Raw genomic sequence first — 20,501 nt, forward strand, 5'->3', positions numbered from 1 at the left:
TCCCTTCCCTCCTCCCTCCATCCCTTCCCCTCCTTGCCTCCATCCCTTCCCTCCTTGCCTCCATCCCTTTCCTCCTTGCCTCCATCCCTTCACCTCCTCCCTCCATCCCTTCCTCCTTGCCTCCATCCCTCACCTCCTCCCTCTACCCCTTCATCTCCTCCCCTCCTTGCCTCCATCTTCACCTCCTCCCTCTACCCCTTCATCTCCTCCCTCCATCCCTTCCTCCTTGCCTCCATCCCTTTCCTCCTTGCCTCCATCCCTTCCTCCTTGCCTCCATCCCTTCCCTCCTGCCTCCATCCCTTCATCTCCTCCTCCATCCATCCCTTCCTCCTTGCCTCCATCCCCTCACCTCCTCCTCTATCCTTCATCTCCTCCCTCCTTGCCTCCATCCCTTCACCTCCTCCCTCTACCCCTTTATCTCCTCCCTCCATCCCTTGCCTCCATCTCTTCACCTCCTCCTCTACCCCTTCATCTCCTCCCTCCATCCCTTCCCTCCTTGCCTCCATCCCTTCCCTCCTTGCCTCCATCCCTTTCCTCCTTGCCTCCATCCCTTCCCTCCTTGCCTCCATCCCTTCCCTCCTTGCCTCCATCCCTTCACCTCCTCCCTCCATCCCTTCCTCCTTGCCTCCATCCCCTCACCTCCTCCCTCTACCCCTTCATCTCTCTCTCCATCCCTTCCCTCCTTGCCTCCATCCCTTCCTCCTTGCCTCCATCCCTTCACCTCCTCCCTCCATCCCTTCCCTCCTTGCCTCCATCCCTTCCTCCTTGCCTCCATCCCTTCCCTCCTTGCCTCCATCCTTTCACCTCCTCCCTCCATCCCTTCCCTCCTTGCCTCCATCCCTTCCCTCCTTGCCTCCATCCCTTCCCTCCTTACCTCCATCCCTTCACCTCCTCCCTCTCCCTTTCTCTACCCCTTCATCTCCTCCCTCCATCCCTTCCCTCCTTGCCTCCATCACTTAATCTCCTCCCTCCACCCCTTCATCTCCTCCCTCCATCCCTTCCCTCCTCCCTCCATCCCTTCCCTCCTTGCCTCCATACCCTCACCTCCTCCCTCTACCCCTTCATCTCCTCCCTCCCTCCATCCCTTCCCTCCTCCCTCCATCCCTTCCCTCCTTGCCTCCATCCCTTCCCTCCTTGCCTCCATCCCTTTCCTCCTTGCCTCCATCCCTTCACCTCCTCCCTCCATCCCTTCCCTCCTTGCCTCCATCCCCTCACCTCCTCCCTCTACCCCTTCATCTCCTCCCTCCCTCCATCCCTTCCCTCCTTGCCTCCATCCCTTCCCTCCTTGCCTCCATCCCTTCACCTCCTCCATCCATCCCTTCCCTCCTTGCCTCCATCCCTTCCCTCCTTGCCTCCATCCCTTGCCTCCATCCCTTCATCTCCTCCCTCCATCCCTTCCCTCCTTGCCTCCATCCCCTCACCTCCTCCCTCTACCCCTTCATCTCCTCCCTCCATACCTTCCCTCCTTGCCTCATCCTTCGTCTCCTCCCTCCACCCCTTCATCTCCTCCCTCCACCCCTTCCCTCCTTGCCTCCATCCCTTCACCTCCTCCCTCCATCCCTTCCCTCCTTGCCTCCATCCCCTCACCTCCTCCCTCTACCCCTTCATCTCCTCCCTCCATCCCTTGCCTCCATCCCTTCCCTCCTTGCCTCCATCCCTTCACCCTCCCTCCATCCCTTCCCTCCTTGCCTCCATCCCTTCCCTCCTTGCCTCCATCCCTTCACCTCCTCCCTCCATCCCTTCCTCCTTGCCTCCATCCCTTCACCTCCTCCTCTAGCCCTTCATCTCCTCCCTCCATCCCTTCCCTCCTTGCCTCCATCCCCTCACCTCCTCCTCTACCCCTTCATCTCCTCCCTCCATCCCTTCCCTCCTTGCCTCCATCACTTCATCTCCTCCCTCTCCCCTTCATCTCCTCCCTCCACCCCTTCATCTCCTCCCTCCATCCCTTCCCTCCTTGCCTCCATACCCTCACCTCCTCCCTCTACCCCTTCATCTTCTCCCTCCCTCCATCCCTTCCCTCCTCCCTCCATCCCTTCCCTCCTTGCCTCCATCCCTTCCCTCCTTGCCTCCATCCCTTTCCTGCTTGCCTCCATCCCTTCCCTCCTTGCCTCCATCCCTTCACCCCCTCCCTCCATCCCTTCACCTCCTCCCTCCATCCCTTCCCTCCTTGCCTCCATCCCCTCACCTCCTCCCTCTACCCCTTCACCTCCTCCCTCCATCCCTTCCCTCCTTGCCTCCATCCCTTCCCTCCTTGCCTCCATCCCTTCACCTCCTCCCTCTACCCCTTCATCTCTCCCTCCATCCCTTCCTCCTTGCCTCCATCCCTTCCCCTCCTTGCCTCCATCCCTTTCCTCCTTGCCTCCATCCCTTCCTCCTTGCCTCCATCCCTTTCCTCCTTGCCTCCATCCCTTCCCTCCTTGCCTCCATCCCTCCCCTCCTTGCCTCCATCCCTTCACCTCCTCCCTCCATCCCTTCCCTCCTTGCCTCCATCCCCTCACCTCCTCCCTCTACCCCTTCACCTCCTCCCTCCATCCCTTCCCTCCTTGCCTCCATGCCTTCCCTCCTTGCCTCCATCCCTTCCCTCCTTGCCTCCATCCCTTCCCTCCTTGCCTCCATCCCTTCATCTCCTCCCTCCATCCCTTTCCTCCTTGCCTCCATCCCCTCACCTCCTCCCTCTTCCCCTTCATCTCCTCCCTCCTTGCCTCCATCCCTTCACCTCCTCCCTCTACCCCTTTATCCTCCCTCCATCCCTTGCCTCCATCTCTTCACCTCCTCCCTACCCCTTCATCTCCTCCCTCCATCCCTTCCCTCCTTGCCTCCATCCCTTCCCTCCTTGCCTCCATCCCTTTCCTCCTTGCCTCCATCCCTTCCTCCTTGCCTCCATCCCTTCCCTCCTTGCCTCCATCCTTCACCTCCTCCCTCCATCCCTTCCCTCCTTGCCTCCATCCCCTCACCTCCTCCTCTCCCCTTCATCTCCTCCCTCCATCCCTTCCCTCCTTGCCTCCATCCCTTCCCTCCTTGCCTCCATCCCTTCACCTCCTCCCTCCATCCCTTCCCTCCTTGCCTCCATCCCTTCCCTCCTTGCCTCCATCCTTTCACCTCCTCCCTCCATCCCTTCCCTCCTTGCCTCCATCCTTCCCTCCTTGCCTCCATCCCTTCCCTCCTTGCCTCCATCCCTTCACCTCCTTGCCTCCATCCCTTTCCTCCTTGCCTCCATCCCTTCCCCTCCTTGCCTCCATCCCTTTCCTCCTTGCCTCCATCCCTTCCCTCCTTGCCTCCATCCCTTCCTCCTTGCCTCCATCCCTTCACCTCCTCCCTCCATCCCTTCCTCCTTGCCTCCATCCCTCACCTCCTCCCCTCTACCCCTTCCTCCTCCCTCCATCCCTTCCCTCCTTGCCTCCATGCCTTCACTCCTTGCCTCCATCCCTTCCCTCCTTGCCTCCATCCCTTCCCTCCTTGCCTCCATCCCTTCCCTCCTTGCCTCCATCCCTTCATCTCCTCTCCTCGATCCCTTCCCTCCTTGCCTCCATCCCCTCACCTCCTCCCTCTACCCCTTCATCTCCTCCCTCCTTGCCTCCATCCCTTCACCTCCTCCCTCTACCCCTTTATCTCCTCCCTCCATCCCTTGCCTCCATCTCTTCACCTCCTCCCTCTACCCCTTCATCTCCTCCCTCCATCCCTTCCCTCCTTGCCTCCATCCCTTCCCTCCTTGCCTCCATCCCTTTCCTCCTTGCCTCCATCCCTTCCCTCCTTGCCTCCATCCCTTCCTCCTTGCCTCCATCCCTTCACCTCCTCCCTCCATCCCTTCCTCCTTGCCTCCATCCCCTCACCTCTCCCTCTACCCCTTCATCTCCTCCCTCCATCCCTTCCCTCCTTGCCTCCATCCCTTCCCTCCTTGCCTCCATCCCTTCACCTCCTCCCTCCATCCCTTCCCTCCTTGCCTCCATCCTTTCACCTCCTCCTCCATCCCTTCCTCCTTGCCTCCATCCCTTCCCTCCTTGCCTCCATCCCTTCCCTCCTTGCCTCCATCCCTTCACCTCCTCCCTCTACCCCTTCATCTCCTCCCTCCATCCCTTCCCTCCTTGCCTCCATCACTTAATCTCCTCCCTCCACCCCTTCATCTCCTCCTCCATCCCTTCCCTCCTTGCCTCCATACCCTCACCTCCTCCTCTACCCTTCATCTCCTCCCTCCCTCCATCCCTTCCCTCCTCCTCCATCCCTTCCCTCCTTGCCTCCATCCCTTCCCTCCTTGCCTCCATCCCTTTCCTCCTTGCCTCCATCCCTTCACCTCCTCCCTCCATCCCTTCCCTCCTTGCCTCCATCCCCTCACCTCCTCCCTCTACCCCTTCATCTCCTCCCTCCCTCCATCCCTTCCCTCCTTGCCTCCATCCCTTCCCTCCTTGCCTCCATCCCTTCACCTCCTCCCTCCATCCCTTCCCTCCTTGCCTCCATCCCTTCCCTCCTTGCCTCCATCCCTTGCCTCCATCCCTTCATCTCCTCCCTCCATCCCTTCCCTCCTTGCCTCCATCCCCTCACCTCCTCCCTCTACCCCTTCATCTCCTCCCTCCATACCTTCCCTCCTTGCCTCATCCCTTCGTCTCCTCCCTCCACCCCTTCATCTCCTCCCTCCACCCCTTCCCTCCTTGCCTCATCCCTTCATCTCCTCCTTCCACCCCTTCATCTACTCCCTCATCCCTTCCCTCCTTGCCTCCATCCCTTCCCTCCTTGCCTCTATCCCTTCCCTCCTTGCCTCCATCCCTTCACCTCCTCCCTCCATCGCTTCCCTCCTTGCCTCCATCCTTCATCTCCTCCCTCCATCCCTTCCCTCCTTGCCTCCATCCCTTCATATCCTCCCTCTATCCCTTCCCTCCTTGCCTCCATCCCTTCATATCCTCCCTCTACCCCTTCATCTCCTCCCTCCATCCCTTCCCTCTTTGCCTCCATCTCTTCATATCCTCCTCTACCCCTTCATATCCTCGCTCCATCCCTTCCCTCCTTGCCTCCATCCCTTCCTCCTTGCCTCCATCCCTTCCCTCATTGCCTCCATCCCTTCCCTCCTTGCCTCCATCCCTTCATCTCCTCCCTCCATCCCTTCCCTCCTTGCCTCCATCCCCTCACCTCCTCCCTCTACCCCTTCATCTCCTCCCTCCTTGCCTCCATCCCTTCACCTCCTCCCTCTACCCCTTCATCTCCTCCCTCCATCCCTTCCCTCCTTGCCTCCATCCCTTTCCTCCTTGCCTCCATCCCTTCCCTCCTTGCCTCCATCCCTTCCCCCTTGCCTCCATCCCTTCATCTCCTCCCTCCATCCCTTCCTCCTTGCCTCCATCCCTCACCTCCTCCCTCTACCCCTTCATCTCCTCCCTCCTTGCCTCCATCCCTTCACCTCCTCCCTCTACCCCTTTATCTCCTCCCTCCATCCCTTGCCTCCATCTCTTCACCTCCTCCCTCTACCCCTTCATCTCCTCCCTCCATCCCTTCCCTCCTTGCCTCCATCCCTTCCCTCCTTGCCTCCATCCCTTTCCTCCTTGCCTCCATCCCTTCCCTCCTTGCCTCCATCCCTTCCCTCCTTGCCTCCATCCCTTCACCTCCTCCCTCCATCCCTTCCCTCCTTGCCTCCATCCCCTCACCTCCTCCCTCTACCCCTTCATCTCCTCTCTCCATCCCTTCCCTCCTTGCCTCCATCCCTTCCCTCCTTGCCTCCATCCCTTCACCTCCTCCCTCCATCCCTTCCCTCCTTGCCTCCATCCCTTCCCTCCTTGCCTCCATCCCTTCCCTCCTTGCCTCCATCCTTTCACCTCCTCCCTCCATCCCTTCCCTCCTTGCCTCCATCCCTTCCCTCCTTGCCTCCATCCCTTCCCTCCTTACCTCCATCCCTTCACCTCCTCCCTCTACCCCTTCATCTCCTCCCTCCATCCCTTCCCTCCTTGCCTCCATCACTTAATCTCCTCCCTCCACCCCTTCATCTCCTCCCTCCATCCCTTCCCTCCTTGCCTCCATACCCTCACCTCCTCCTCTACCCCTTCATCTCCTCCCTCCCTCCATCCCTTCCATCCTCCCTCCATCCCTTCCTCCTTGCCTCCATCCCTTCCCTCCTTGCCTCCATCCCTTTCCTCCTTGCCTCCATCCCTTCACCTCCTCCCTCCATCCCTTCCCTCCTTGCCTCCATCCCCTCACCTCCTCCCTCTACCCCTTCATCTCCTCCCTCCCTCCATCCCTTCCCTCCTTGCCTCCATCCCTTCCCTCCTTGCCTCCATCCCTTCACCTCCTCCCTCCATCCCTTCCCTCCTTGCCTCCATCCCTTCCCTCCTTGCCTCCATCCCTTGCCTCCATCCCTTCATCTCCTCCCTCCATCCCTTCCCTCCTTGCCTCCATCCCTCACCTCCTCCCTCTACCCCTTCATCTCCTCCCTCCATACCTTCCCTCCTTGCCTCATCCCTTCGTCTCCTCCCTCCACCCCTTCATCTCCTCCCTCCACCCCTTCCCTCCTTGCCTCATCCCTTCATCTCCTCCTTCCACCCCTTCATCTCCTCCCTCCATCCCTTCCCTCCTTGCCTCCATCCCTTCCCTCCTTGCCTCCATCCCTTCCCTCCTTGCCTCTATCCCTTCCCTCCTTGCCTCCATCCCTTCACCTCCTCCCTCCATCGCTTCCCTCCTTGCCTCCATCCCTTCCCTCCTTGCCTCCATCCCTTCATATCCTCCCTCCATCCCTTCCCTCCTTGCCTCCATCCCTTCATATCCTCCCTCTACCCCTTCATCTCCTCCCTCCATCCCTTCCCTCTTTGCCTCCATCCCTTCGATCCTCCCTCTACCCCTTCATATCCTCGCTCCATCCCTTCCCTCCTTGCCTCCATCCCTTCATCTCCTCCCTCCATCCCTTCCCTCCTTGCCTCCATCCCTTCCCTCCTTGCCTCCATCCCTTCATCTCCTCCCTCCATCCCTTCTCTCCTTGCCTCCATCCCTTCCCTCCTTGCCTCCATCCCTTCACCTCCTCCCTCTAGCCCTTCATCTCCTCCCTCCATCCCTTCCCTCCTTGCCTCCATCCCCTCACCTCCTCCCTCTACCCCTTCATCTCCTCCCTCCATCCCTTCCCTCCTTGCCTCCATCACTTCATCTCCTCCCTCTACCCCTTCATCTCCTCCCTCCACCCCTTCATCTCCTCCCTCCATCCCTTCCCTCCTTGCCTCCATACCCTCACCTCCTCCCTCTACCCCTTCATCTTCTCCCTCCCTCCATCCCTTCCCTCCTCCCTCCATCCCTTCCCTCCTTGCCTCCATCCCTTCCCTCCTTGCCTCCATCCCTTTCCTGCTTGCCTCCATCCCTTCCCTCCTTGCCTCCATCCCTTCTCTCCTTGCCTCCATCCCTTCACCTCCTCCCTCCATCCCTTCCCTCCTTGCCTCCATCCCCTCACCTCCTCCCTCTACCCCTTCACCTCCTCCCTCCATCCCTTCCCTCCTTGCCTCCATCCCTTCCCTCCTTGCCTCCATCCCTTCACCTCCTCCCTCTACCCCTTCATCTCCTCCCTCCATCCCTTCCCTCCTTGCCTCCATCCCTTCCCTCCTTGCCTCCATCCCTTTCCTCCTTGCCTCCATCCCTTCCCTCCTTGCCTCCATCCCTTTCCTCCTTGCCTCCATCCCTTCCCTCCTTGCCTCCATCCCTCCCCTCCTTGCCTCCATCCCTTCACCTCCTCCCTCCATCCCTTCCCTCCTTGCCTCCATCCCCTCACCTCCTCCCTCTACCCCTTCACCTCCTCCCTCCATCCCTTCCCTCCTTGCCTCCATGCCTTCCCTCCTTGCCTCCATCCCTTCCCTCCTTGCCTCCATCCCTTCCCTCCTTGCCTCCATCCCTTCCCTCCTTGCCTCCATCCCTTCATCTCCTCCCTCCATCCCTTCCCTCCTTGCCTCCATCCCCTCACCTCCTCCCTCTACCCCTTCATCTCCTCCCTCCTTGCCTCCATCCCTTCACCTCCTCCCTCTACCCCTTTATCTCCTCCCTCCATCCCTTGCCTCCATCTCTTCACCTCCTCCCTCTACCCCTTCATCTCCTCCCTCCATCCCTTCCCTCCTTCCCTCCTTGCCTCCATCCCTTTCCTCCTTGCCTCCATCCCTTCCCTCCTTGCCTCCATCCCTTCCCTCCTTGCCTCCATCCCTTCACCTCCTCCCTCCATCCCTTCCCTCCTTGCCTCCATCCCCTCACCTCCTCCCTCTACCCCTTCATCTCCTCCCTCCATCCCTTCCCTCCTTGCCTCCATCCCTTCCCTCCTTGCCTCCATCCTTCACCTCCTCCTCCATCCCTTCCTCCTTGCCTCCATCCTTCCCTCCTTGCCTCCATCCTTTCACCTCCTCCCTCCATCCCTTCCTCCTTGCCTCCATCCCTTCCTCCTTGCCTCCATCCCTTCCCTCCTTGCCTCCATCCCTTCACCTCCTCCCTCTACCCCTTCATCTCCTCCCTCCATCCCTTCCCTCCTTGCCTCCATCTTAATCTCCTCCCTCCACCCCTTCATCTCCTCCCTCCATCCCTTCCCTCCTTGCCTCCATACCCTCACCTCCTCCCTCTACCCCTTCATCTCCTCCCTCCCTCCCTCCATCCCTTCCCTCCTCCCTCCATCCCTTCCCTCCTTGCCTCCATCCCTTCCCTCCTTGCCTCCATCCCTTTCCTCCTTGCCTCCATCCCTTCACCTCCTCCCTCCATCCCTTCCCTCCTTGCCTCCATCCCCTCACCTCCTCCCTCTACCCCTTCATCTCCTCCCTCCCTCCATCCCTTCCCTCCTTGCCTCCATCCCTTCCCTCCTTGCCTCCATCCCTTCACCTCCTCCCTCCATCCCTTCCCTCCTTGCCTCCATCCCTTCCCTCCTTGCCTCCATCCCTTGCCTCCATCCCTTCATCTCCTCCCTCCATCCCTTCCCTCCTTGCCTCCATCCCCTCACCTCCTCCCTCTACCCCTTCATCTCCTCCCTCCATACCTTCCCTCCTTGCCTCATCCCTTCGTCTCCTCCCTCCACCCCTTCATCTCCTCCCTCCACCCCTTCCCTCCTTGCCTCATCCCTTCATCTCCTCCTTCCACCCCTTCATCTACTCCCTCATCCCTTCCCTCCTTGCCTCCATCCCTTCCCTCCTTGCCTCTATCCCTTCCCTCCTTGCCTCCATCCCTTCACCTCCTCCCTCCATCGCTTCCCTCCTTGCCTCCATCCCTTCATCTCCTCCCTCCATCCCTTCCCTCCTTGCCTCCATCCCTTCATATCCTCCCTCTATCCCTTCCCTCCTTGCCTCCATCCCTTCATATCCTCCCTCTACCCCTTCATCTCCTCCCTCCATCCCTTCCCTCTTTGCCTCCATCTCTTCATATCCTCCCTCTACCCCTTCATATCCTCGCTCCATCCCTTCCCTCCTTGCCTCCATCCCTTCCCTCCTTGCCTCCATCCCTTCCCTCATTGCCTCCATCCCTTCCCTCCTTGCCTCCATCCCTTCATCTCCTCCCTCCATCCCTTCCCTCCTTGCCTCCATCCCCTCACCTCCTCCCTCTACCCCTTCATCTCCTCCCTCCTTGCCTCCATCCCTTCACCTCCTCCCTCTACCCCTTCATCTCCTCCCTCCATCCCTTCCCTCCTTGCCTCCATCCCTTTCCTCCTTGCCTCCATCCCTTCCCTCCTTGCCTCCATCCCTTCCCTCCTTGCCTCCATCCCTTCATCTCCTCCCTCCATCCCTTCCCTCCTTGCCTCCATCCCCTCACCTCCTCCCTCTACCCCTTCATCTCCTCCCTCCTTGCCTCCATCCCTTCACCTCCTCCCTCTACCCCTTTATCTCCTCCCTCCATCCCTTGCCTCCATCTCTTCACCTCCTCCCTCTACCCCTTCATCTCCTCCCTCCATCCCTTCCCTCCTTGCCTCCATCCCTTCCCTCCTTGCCTCCATCCCTTTCCTCCTTGCCTCCATCCCTTCCCTCCTTGCCTCCATCCCTTCCCTCCTTGCCTCCATCCCTTCACCTCCTCCCTCCATCCCTTCCCTCCTTGCCTCCATCCCTCACCTCCTCCCTCTACCCCTTCATCTCCTCTCTCCATCCCTTCCCTCCTTGCCTCCATCCCTTCCCTCCTTGCCTCCATCCCTTCACCTCCTCCCTCCATCCCTTCCCTCCTTGCCTCCATCCCTTCCCTCCTTGCCTCCATCCCTTCCCTCCTTGCCTCCATCCTTTCACCTCCTCCCTCCATCCCTTCCCTCCTTGCCTCCATCCCTTCCCTCCTTGCCTCCATCCCTTCCCTCCTTACCTCCATCCCTTCACCTCCTCCCTCTACCCCTTCATCTCCTCCCTCCATCCCTTCCCTCCTTGCCTCCATCACTTAATCTCCTCCCTCCACCCCTTCATCTCCTCCCTCCATCCCTTCCCTCCTTGCCTCCATACCCTCACCTCCTCCCTCTACCCCTTCATCTCCTCCCTCCCTCCATCCCTTCCCTCCTCCCTCCATCCCTTCCCTCCTTGCCTCCATCCCTTCCCTCCTTGCCTCCATCCCTTTCCTCCTTGCCTCCATCCCTTCACCTCCTCCCTCCATCCCTTCCCTCCTTGCCTCCATCCCCTCACCTCCTCCCTCTACCCCTTCATCTCCTCCCTCCCTCCATCCCTTCCCTCCTTGCCTCCATCCCTTCCCTCCTTGCCTCCATCCCTTCACCTCCTCCCTCCATCCCTTCCCTCCTTGCCTCCATCCCTTCCCTCCTTGCCTCCATCCCTTGCCTCCATCCCTTCATCTCCTCCCTCCATCCCTTCCCTCCTTGCCTCCATCCCCTCACCTCCTCCCTCTACCCCTTCATCTCCTCCCTCCATACCTTCCCTCCTTGCCTCATCCCTTCGTCTCCTCCCTCCACCCCTTCATCTCCTCCCTCCTTGCCTCATCCCTTCATCTCCTCCTTCCACCCCTTCATCTCCTCCCTCCATCCCTTCCCTCCTTGCCTCCATCCCTTCCCTCCTTGCCTCCATCCTTCCCTCCTTGCCTCTATCCCTTCCCTCCTTGCCTCCATCCCTTCACCTCCTCCCTCCATCGCTTCCCTCCTTGCCTCCATCCCTTCCCTCCTTGCCTCCATCCCTTCATATCCTCCCTCCATCCCTTCCCTCCTTGCCTCCATCCCTTCATATCCTCCCTCTACCCCTTCATCTCCTCCCTCCATCCCTTCCCTCTTTGCCTCCATCCCTTCGATCCTCCCTCTACCCCTTCATATCCTCGCTCCATCCCTTCCCTCCTTGCCTCCATCCCTTAATCTCCTCCCTCCATCCCTTCCCTCCTTGCCTCCATCCCTTCCCTCCTTGCCTCCATCCCTTCATCTCCTCCCTCCATCCCTTCTCTCCTTGCCTCCATCCCTTCCCTCCTTGCCTCCATCCCTTCATATCCTCCCTCTACCCCTTCATCTCCTCCCTCCATCCCTTCCCTCTTTGCCTCCATCCCTTCATATCCTCCCTCTACCCCTTCATATCCTCCCTCCATCCCTTCCCTCCTTGCCTCCATCCCTTCCTCTCCTCCCTCCATCCCTTCCCTCCTTGCCTCCATCCCTTCCCTCCTTGCCCCCATCCCTTCCCTCATTGCCTCCATCCCTTCCCTCCTTGCCTCCATCCCTTCATCTCCTCCCTCCATCCCTTCCCTCCTTGCCTCCATCCCTTCATATCCTCCCTCCATCCCTTCCCTCCTTGCCTCCATCCCTTCATATCCTCCCTCTACCCCTTCATCTCCTCCCTCCATCCCTTCCCTCTTTGCCTCCATCCCTTCATATCCTCCCTCTACCCCTTCATATCCTCCCTCCATCCCTTCCCTCCTTGCCTCCATCCCTTCATCTCCTCCCTCCATCCCTTCCCTCCTTGCCTCCATCCCTTCCCTCCTTGCCTCCATCCCTTCATCTCCTCCCTCCATCCCTTCTCTCCTTGCCTCCATCCCTTCCCTCCTTGCCTCCATCCCTTCCCTCCTTGCCTCCATCCCTTCATCTCCTCCCTCCATCCCTTCCCTCCTTGACTCCATCCCTTCCCTCCTTGCCTCCATCCCTTCATCTCCTCCCTCCATCCCTTCATCTCCTCCCTCTACCCCTTCATATCCTCCCTCCATCCCTTCCCTCCTTTCCTCCATCCCTTCATCTCCTCCCTCCATCCCTTCCCTCCTTGCCTCCATCCCTTCCCTCCTTGCCTCCATCCCTCTCTTTCCTAAAGAGTCACCATACAACATGTTCTTCCCCCTTGGAAGATTAGATTGGGGTCTGATAGTATTTCTTTCCAACACTGCTCATATGTGAGACTTATAGACTCCATTTGAAGTTGTGCCTGAGATGCATTGATGGGATGGGCCCTCGACCTTAATACAAATATTCTCCAATGGAGTAGGTTGGAACGGTTGGGAATGTAACATGTACTAACTGTCTCTGCCTCTCTTCTCTCCACAGCAGCAGATAGGTAACAAGCAGAGTAGGTTGGAACGGTTGGGAATGTAACATGTACTAACTGTCTCTGCCTCTCTTCTCTCCACAGCAGCAGATAGGTAACAAGCAGAGTAGGTTGGAACGGTTGGGAATGTAACATGTACTAACTGTCTCTGCCTCTCTTCTCTCCACAGCAGCAGATAGGTAACAAGCAGAGTAGGTTGGAACGGTTGGGAATGTAACATGTACTAACTGTCTCTGCCTCTCTTCTCTCCACAGCAGCAGATAGGTAACAAGCAGAGTAGGTTGGAACGGTTGGGAATGTAACATGTACTAACTGTCTCTGCCTCTCTTCTCTCCACAGCAGCAGATAGGTAACAAGCAGAGTAGGTTAGAACGGTTGGGAATGTAACATGTACTAACTGTCTCTGCCTCTCTTCTCTCCACAGCAGCAGATAGGTAACAAGCAGAGTAGGTTGGAACGGTTGGGAATGTAACATGTACTAACTGTCTCTGCCTCTCTTCTCTCCACAGCAGCAGATAGGTAACAAGCAGAGTAGGTTGGAACGGTTGGGAATGTAACATGTACTAACTGTCTCTGCCTCTCTTCTCTCCACAGCAGCAGATAGGTAACAAGCAGAGTAGGTTGGAACGGTTGGGAATGTAACATGTACTAACTGTCTCTGCCTCTCTTCTCTCCACAGCAGCAGATAGGTAACAAGCAGAGTAGGTTGGATCGGTTGGGAATGTAACATGTACTAACTGTCTCTGCCTCTCTTCTCTCCACAGCAGCAGATAGGTAACAAGCAGAGTAGGTTGGAACGGTTGGGAATGTAACATGTACTAACTGTCTCTGCCTCTCTTCTCTCCACAGCAGCAGATAGGTAACAAGCAGAGTAGGTTGGAACGGTTGGGAATGTAACATGTACTAACTGTCTCTGCCTCTCTTCTCTCCACAGCAGCAGATAGGTAACAAGCAGAGTAGGTTGGAACTAACTGTTGGGAATGTAACATGTACTAACTGTCTCTGCCTCTCTTCTCTCCACAGCAGCAGATAGGTAACAAGCAGAGTAGGTTGGAACGGTTGGGAATGTAACATGTACTAACTGTCTCTGCCTCTCTTCTCTCCACAGCAGCAGATAGGTAACAAGCAGAGTAGGTTGGAACGGTTGGGAATGTAACATGTACTAACTGTCTCTGCCTCTCTTCTCTCCACAGCAGCAGATAGGTAACAAGCAGAGTAGGTTGGAACGGTTGGGAATGTAACATGTACTAACTGTCTCTGCCTCTCTTCTCTCCACAGCAGCAGATAGGTAACAAGCAGAGTAGGTTGGAACGGTTGGGAATGTAACATGTACTAACTGTCTCTGCCTCTCTTCTCTCCACAGCAGCAGATAGGTAACAAGCAGAGTAGGTTGGAACGGTTGGGAATGTAACATGTACTAACTGTCTCTGCCTCTCTTCTCTCCACAGCAGCAGATAGGTAACAAGCAGTTGGCTTTCCAGCAGCAGCTCATTCAGATGCAGCAACTTCAACAGCAGCACATGATCAACCTGCAGAGACAAGGCCTGGTCTCCCTACAGCCCACTAACCCCATGCAGAGCCTGCAGCAAGGTACACACACATCCCATAGCTTACTTACCCAACAAACCCTCCCACCTCCTCCATACCTCCCGACTGTACATAGCCCAGATGCCTGGTTGCACCCCTACATAGTTTGCCAGATGGAGGGACTGTTTTAATACTAATAATGACAGTACTAAAGAGCTACCACTGCCCTCAGCCCAGGCATCATTTCAAGCCGTGTGCACTCACACATATGTACACACACAGACACACACACACACACACACACACACACACACACACACACACACACACACACACACACACACACACAGCCCTAGTACCCAGGGCCACATGTGAAGCCTGTTAACTTAATCAGCTCATAAAAGATAAAAGGCTAACCTGATTGGTGGGTTTGAGGAAGGCAGTCATTTGGATAATAGGTAAAATATGCCACTAAATTCAGGGCTTGTAGGGCGGAAGGGAGTGTGCATGTGTGTGTGTTTGTGTTAGTGCTTGAGATGGGCCAGACACAGTGAGGGCACTACATTCTTGTTTTGTCTCTCCCTCATGGTTGTGTGAGTCTGCTTGTGCGTGTGTGTTTGTCTGGACTCTCCCTCCGTCCTATTTTGTCACAGAGGTTTTACAGATATGAATGTTGACTGCTGACCGCCCCGCCCCAGTGTCTGTGTGTGTATGTGCGGTCCTCCATAAACAACCCCAGCTTTAGGGGTGTACACACACACACACACACAAAGCTTAGTAGTTCCAAAGTGGCCGTAACATTACTAAAGCCCTGACTGGGAAGAACAAACACAGACCAGGATAGAGTTTCCTGCCCCATCCTCCCTCCTTCTCCCTCCCTCCCTCCCTCCCCTCCCTCCCTCCCTCCCTCCCTCCCTCCCTCCCTCCCTCCCTCCCTCCCTCCCTCCCCTCCCTCCCTCCCTCTCTCCCTCCCTCCCTCTCCCTCCCTCCCTCCCTCCCTCCCTCCCTCCCTCCCTCCCTCCCCTCCCTCCCTCCCTCCCCTCCCTCCCTCCCCCTCCCTCCCTCCCTCCCTCCCTCCCTCCCTCCCGCTCTTCCTTTTTTTCTTCACTCCTTCTCTCTCTCTCCATCGCATCACACTAGCAACCCCCACCCCTCAGGTCTACAGGCCTGGACTTTTTACTCTAGCCTTCCCCTTTAAAAGTACTGTCCACTGAATGAGTGTGATAGACAGACTGGAGACGTTTTTAGAGTGGAATTTATCAGACAGCTTTAAACCTTTGCTTTTGGCATCGCCCCTCCTCTCCCTCTCCCTCTCCCTTTCTCCCTCTCTCTCTCCCTCTCCCTCTCTCTCTCCCTCTTTTCCCCTCTCCCTCTCTCTCTCCCTCTCCCTCTCTCTCCCTCCTCCCTCTCTCTCTCTCCCTCTCTCCCTCTCCCTCTCTCTCTCTCTCCCTCTCTCTCCCTCTCTCTCCCTCTTTCTCCCTCTCCCTCTCTCTCTCTCTCTCTCTCCCTCTCCCTCTCTCTCTCTCCGTCTCTCGCTCTCTCCTCTCTCTCTCCCTCTCTCCCTCTCTCTCTCCCTCTCCCTCTCTCTCTCCCTCTTTTCCCCTCTCCCTCTCCCTCTTCCCTCTCCCTCTCTCCCCCTCTCCCTCTCCCCTCTCTCTCTCCCTCTCCCTCTCTCCCTCTCCCTCTCCCTCTCTCTCTCTCTCCCTCTCTCTCCCTCTTTCTCCCTCTCCCCTCTCTCTCTCTCTCTCTCCCTCTCTCTCTCTCCCTCTCTCTCTCTCCGTCTCTCGCTCTCTCCCTCTCTCTCTCTCTCTCCCTCTCGCTCTCTTTCTCCCTCACCCTCTCGCTCTCTCCCTCTCCCACTCTTTCTCGCTCTCTCCCTCTCCCTCTCTCTTTCTCCCTCTCCTTCTCCCTCTCCCTCTCTCTTTCTCCCTCTCCTTCTCCCTCTCTATCGCTCTCTGTCTTTTTCACTTTCCCTTTCTCTCTCTCCACTTCCTCTGTCTCTCCATATTTCTTTCTCTCTCCTCTATCTCTCTCTCTCTTCTTCTCTCTTACTCCCTCTCTCCCTCTCGTCAGAGTGGAATTTCTCTGCAGTGTGAAAGAGCCTGTCCATTGTGATGGCTCAGCCAGGCGTGAGCAAGAGCATTCCTCTGGCCAGCCACACACACACACACACACCCTGGTAGCCCTGCACCTCCGAGCCCGCTACCCGTGGAGTGTGTGTGTCCCTCCATCCATCCGGTGTGTGTGCATGCATGTGTGTGTGGTGGATACATTTTGTATATTGAGTTTATAGATTATACATACTTATTACGAGTTTTACCATTAGTAACTTACAGTTGAGAAACATAACATGAAACGTTCCTTTACAAAAACAAATATTCATTGTTGATTGGGACGACTGCATTTCTGCAGTAATCTAACTTTACTCCGGCAAAATGTTAGATATGTAGACACACACACACACACACACACACACACTTGCGGTTGCCAATAAAGATAGTTGTCAGTTTAAATCAATTCACATACACGTACATCCACACACACACACAGAGTCCCATTCCTCCAGAATGATGGGTTTTGTTTTGGCGGGCCGAGAGAAGAAAGCAGACGGAGCAGACATAATATTTGGATTTCTGTTAGGACTCTGTGTGTGTGTGTGTGTGTGTGTGTGTGTGTGTGTGTGTGTGTGTGTGTGTGTGTGTGTGCTATCTGCCATGTGTGAGAGAGAAGTAAAGGCTGTGGCTCGGCTTGGGCCAGATGCAGAGAGGGTAGGGTGGTCTGGTGTGTGTTGGTGGGGGCTGTTGGGTGGACCTTTCCTCTCACAGTGAAATACGAGCAGAAAAAGCTATAACAAGCCACCAAACTGAGCCTCAGACCCCTACAGCGTAACACTCACAGTGACAAAAGCAGCGTTGTTTGCATCGGTCTTCATTACTAATGGGAGGTTGGGGAATAGAGGACATGTACAAACCTACAGACATTAGCCTTTAGCTTCCTCCAGTTCCTACCCCATCATTTCCCTCATACTTAACCACTACCAGGGGCTCGTCCCAGTGTGTGTCTGTGTATGTGTGAGCGCATGCGTGAGTCTCTCGGTGTGTGACTGCATGTGTGCATATGTGTGTGTGGATAGCCTGCATGTGTCACTGGGTGGGGGGTTACGAAATGTTTTTTTGTGACTAATATCTACTAATTCTATCTCCACCTCCCCCCTCTCCCTCCTCCACCCACCCCTCTCCTCCCCCCTGCAGCCATGTGTCCTGGGGACCTGCAGCAGCTGTGGAAGGAGGTGTCGGGGGTGCAGTCTGCAGAGGAGGCCCTGAAGCAGCAGCACACTGGAGAGGGTCTGGACCTCAGCACCAACTCTACCTCAACCTCTTTCCCCAAAGCAAACACACACAGCAGCCTGCACAGCCTGCACAATGGACAGGACAACCACACCCCAAAGAGAGACAGGTACAGAGACAGGTACAGAGACAGGTACAGTTGGCTGCATTACAAACGTCTCCCTGCGCTTCAGAGCAGATATCAATAAGTGTAAGGCTATGTGCATATACCTCAGGGGAATCGTTTCATACATGGGTTCAATAAGTTATTGTTAGATGATTGCAAACAAGTGTGGCTCACACACACACACACACACACAGCTCCGATAGAGCTAATGAGAGTGTGATGTAGACAGATAGTGATACAGTGACTCTGATGTGACCTCCATGTGCCCTGGAGAGGAACTGTGCTGGAACTAATTCACACATAGTTACTATGTCTTTAGACTGTCTCTTCTTGGTTTGACAAAGAGACTCTGTGTATTACCATGCTGTGTGTATGTGTGTGTAGGGTGTGTGTGTGTGTATGTGTGTGTAGGGTGTGTGTATGTGTGTGTAGGGTGTGTATGTGTGTGTATGTGTGTGTAGGGTGTGTGTGTGTGTATGTGTGTAGGGTGTGTGTGTGTGTGTATGTGTGTGTAGGGTGTGTGTGTTATACTCCAGTGTAAACGACCCTCAGGTCATTTGATATGTGGTGTTTGTTGCGTGTTGTCTGGAGTAGGGCACAGCCTACTCCTCTCCTGCTGCCAAGGTGCCAGTTGAGTGTCTGGGTGAACATTATGACATGGAGGGAAGGGGTGACTGAGAAATGTGTTGTGTGTGTCGTGTTATTATTTGTATGTGTTTGTTAGTTGCCTGTGTGTTCAGAGGAGATTGAGGTTGTTAGGGGTACATCTGTATTCACCTGTGGGCTGTTTCTATCCCGGCTTTAAGAGCAAGACTCTTTGAATGGATCTCCTCCTTCAGCAAGGCAGACCTCGGAGATGAACACCTCACGCCTTACTCCAAAGGTGGCCCGCTATCCAGTAGCCAGTGAGTCACACACACACACACACACACACACACACACACACACACACACACACAGACCTGACATGCCCAGAATGAGGACATTCTCCCTCGGTGTGGGGGAAGTATGAGCGCTAGCTTAGCGCTAATCTCCTGTGTTATTTGGCTGGGCCATGCTAACAGGGAGGCAGAGGAGGCTGAAGGGAGGAGAAAGGAGGGGGCTAGCATGCTACAGCTAATGCATGGCTGATGTGAACGGGTGTGTGGTTTTCCAGTAGTTTGTAATGTCTGCAGTTTGAGCAGCTTCTGAACTGAGAGTAGTCAACCACAGCCAACACACACACACACACACACACACACACTGGCAGTGGTTGTGCTGTGTATCTGACCAGGGAGAGGGGAATAGGGGAGGAGAGGAAGGGAAGGGAAGAGTGTGTGCTCGTCTTTGGGATGGTCCCATCTCTGAGAGGGATGGTTTGTGTTAGACAACCCTGTGATGTGGATCTGGGAGAAGCCGCCTCCACCCACGCACACACACCCACGCACACACACATATGCACATTGCTGTTCCAGCCCGTCCGTCTCTGGATGGCAGTAGATTTAATGTAAATAAACTATGAGCTCCCTGTATTAGTGTGTGAGACACGAGGCCAGGCTGGGCCAAACCACATCTGAACCACGCACACTGGCCTGGACCCGGCCCAAACCAGAATCAGCATCTCCGAGCCACACACACACAGACAGAACTGTCTCACCAAAACAGAGCCTGCGGCCACATCTCAAATCAGCCTCCGTATGAGGGATGAGCCCACCGCCACTACGCACCAATCAGACAGGCCGTCTGGGTGTCTGCCCACCCACTGACTGAAGGGAGGGAGGGGAGGACTAGTGAACGTTTGGAACAGAGGAACACACAGCATTCTGCTCTGAGCTTCACGTTGACTACGCACTTACTGTATGATACTAAAGGAACTATGGCCTTACTGTGTAACAATGGATGTTTGCTCTGTGTGTGGGCTTTTGCTGCTCAGAGGCATCGTTTGGTGGTATTGATGCGTCAGTGTCTGCTTGCTTTATTTCAGCTGTCCTTGGTCATCTGAAATGAGCTCAATCATTTGCTTTCCCCAACAGTGTGTGATGTCTATACATTTGTAATATGTCCGGTTTAGATCATTCTAACCTGCTCTCTCTCCCTCCCTCTCCCAGCCACGAGGAGCATGCATGTTCCCATCCTCTCTATGGCCATGGAGAGTGTAAATGGCCTGGCTGTGAGGCTCTGTGTGATGACATGGGACAGTTCATCAAGTGAGTAACACCCTGAAGCTGCATTCCCAAACGACTCTCCTCCATACAGCTACACATAATGGAAGTGGCCCCTATTGTTAAGACATTGTCACTTTCACTCTTTCTAGCATGACTTTCTAGTGACTAGTGTAGGACTCGCTCTACAGTGAGTGTTGCTATATCAGTCAGCCCAGACACACGCTATCCAGCAAACTAGCTGAGTGTAAATCAGTGAAACGTTCTACAGGCTTCATTTACTCCCCTGGAGTCGATTGACGCGTCGGTGCATCAATCTAAGTTACATAACAAGAAAATCACCCCAACATCTGTCAGTTTCAGCTCGAGATATCTGTTTTTTCTGTTGCATTGGATGTGTCTCAATCCACTGCATCCGTATGTCACACTGCTGCATCTGTATGTCACACTGCTGCATCTGTATGTCACACTGCTGCATCTGTATGTCACACTGCTGCATCTGTATGTCACACTGCTGCATCTGTATGTCACACTGCTGCATCTGTATGTCACACTGCTGCATCTGTATGTCACACTGCTGCATCTGTATGTCACACTGCTGCATCTGTATGTCACACTGCTGCATCTGTATGTCACACTGCTGCATCTGTATGTCACACTGCTGCATCTGTATGTCACACTGCTGCATCTGTATGTCACACTGCTGCATCTGTCACACTGCTGCATCACACTGCTGCATCTGTATGTCACACTGCTGCATCTGTATGTCACACTGCTGCATCTGTATGTCACACTGCTGCATCTGTATGTCACACTGCTGCATCTGTATGTCACACTGCTGCATCTGTATGTCACACTGCTGCATCTGTATGTCACACTGCTGCATCTGCGGTGAACGGTGGCAGAGCCAGAGTGTCTGTCAGATTATGAGACATCCCCGAAATCTGTCTTCTCACGAAAACGTCTGTAGAGTGCG

General features: G+C 55.9%; 1 protein-coding gene across 4 annotated transcripts in view; it reads left to right on the plus strand.

Moving 5' to 3' along the window:
* Positions 1–20,501, plus strand: part of foxp4 (forkhead box P4) — a 239,960-nt gene that overhangs the window by 185,334 nt on the left and 34,125 nt on the right. For 2 of the 4 annotated variants that reach the window (XM_065000782.1, XM_065000783.1), the window contains exons 6-9: positions 13,853–13,994; positions 17,183–17,399; positions 18,191–18,289; positions 19,472–19,570. In XM_065000782.1, coding sequence (XP_064856854.1) covers positions 13,853–13,994; positions 17,183–17,399; positions 18,191–18,289; positions 19,472–19,570 — 557 coding nt within the window. The remainder of the gene's footprint in view (positions 1–13,852; positions 13,995–17,182; positions 17,400–18,190; positions 18,290–19,471; positions 19,571–20,501) is intronic. The other 2 variants (XM_065000786.1, XM_065000788.1) reach the window with 1 other exon arrangement.

This window comes from Oncorhynchus nerka, linkage group LG2 (assembly GCF_034236695.1).
Source record: "Oncorhynchus nerka isolate Pitt River linkage group LG2, Oner_Uvic_2.0, whole genome shotgun sequence".
NCBI classification, from domain to species: Eukaryota; Metazoa; Chordata; class Actinopteri; order Salmoniformes; family Salmonidae; genus Oncorhynchus; species Oncorhynchus nerka.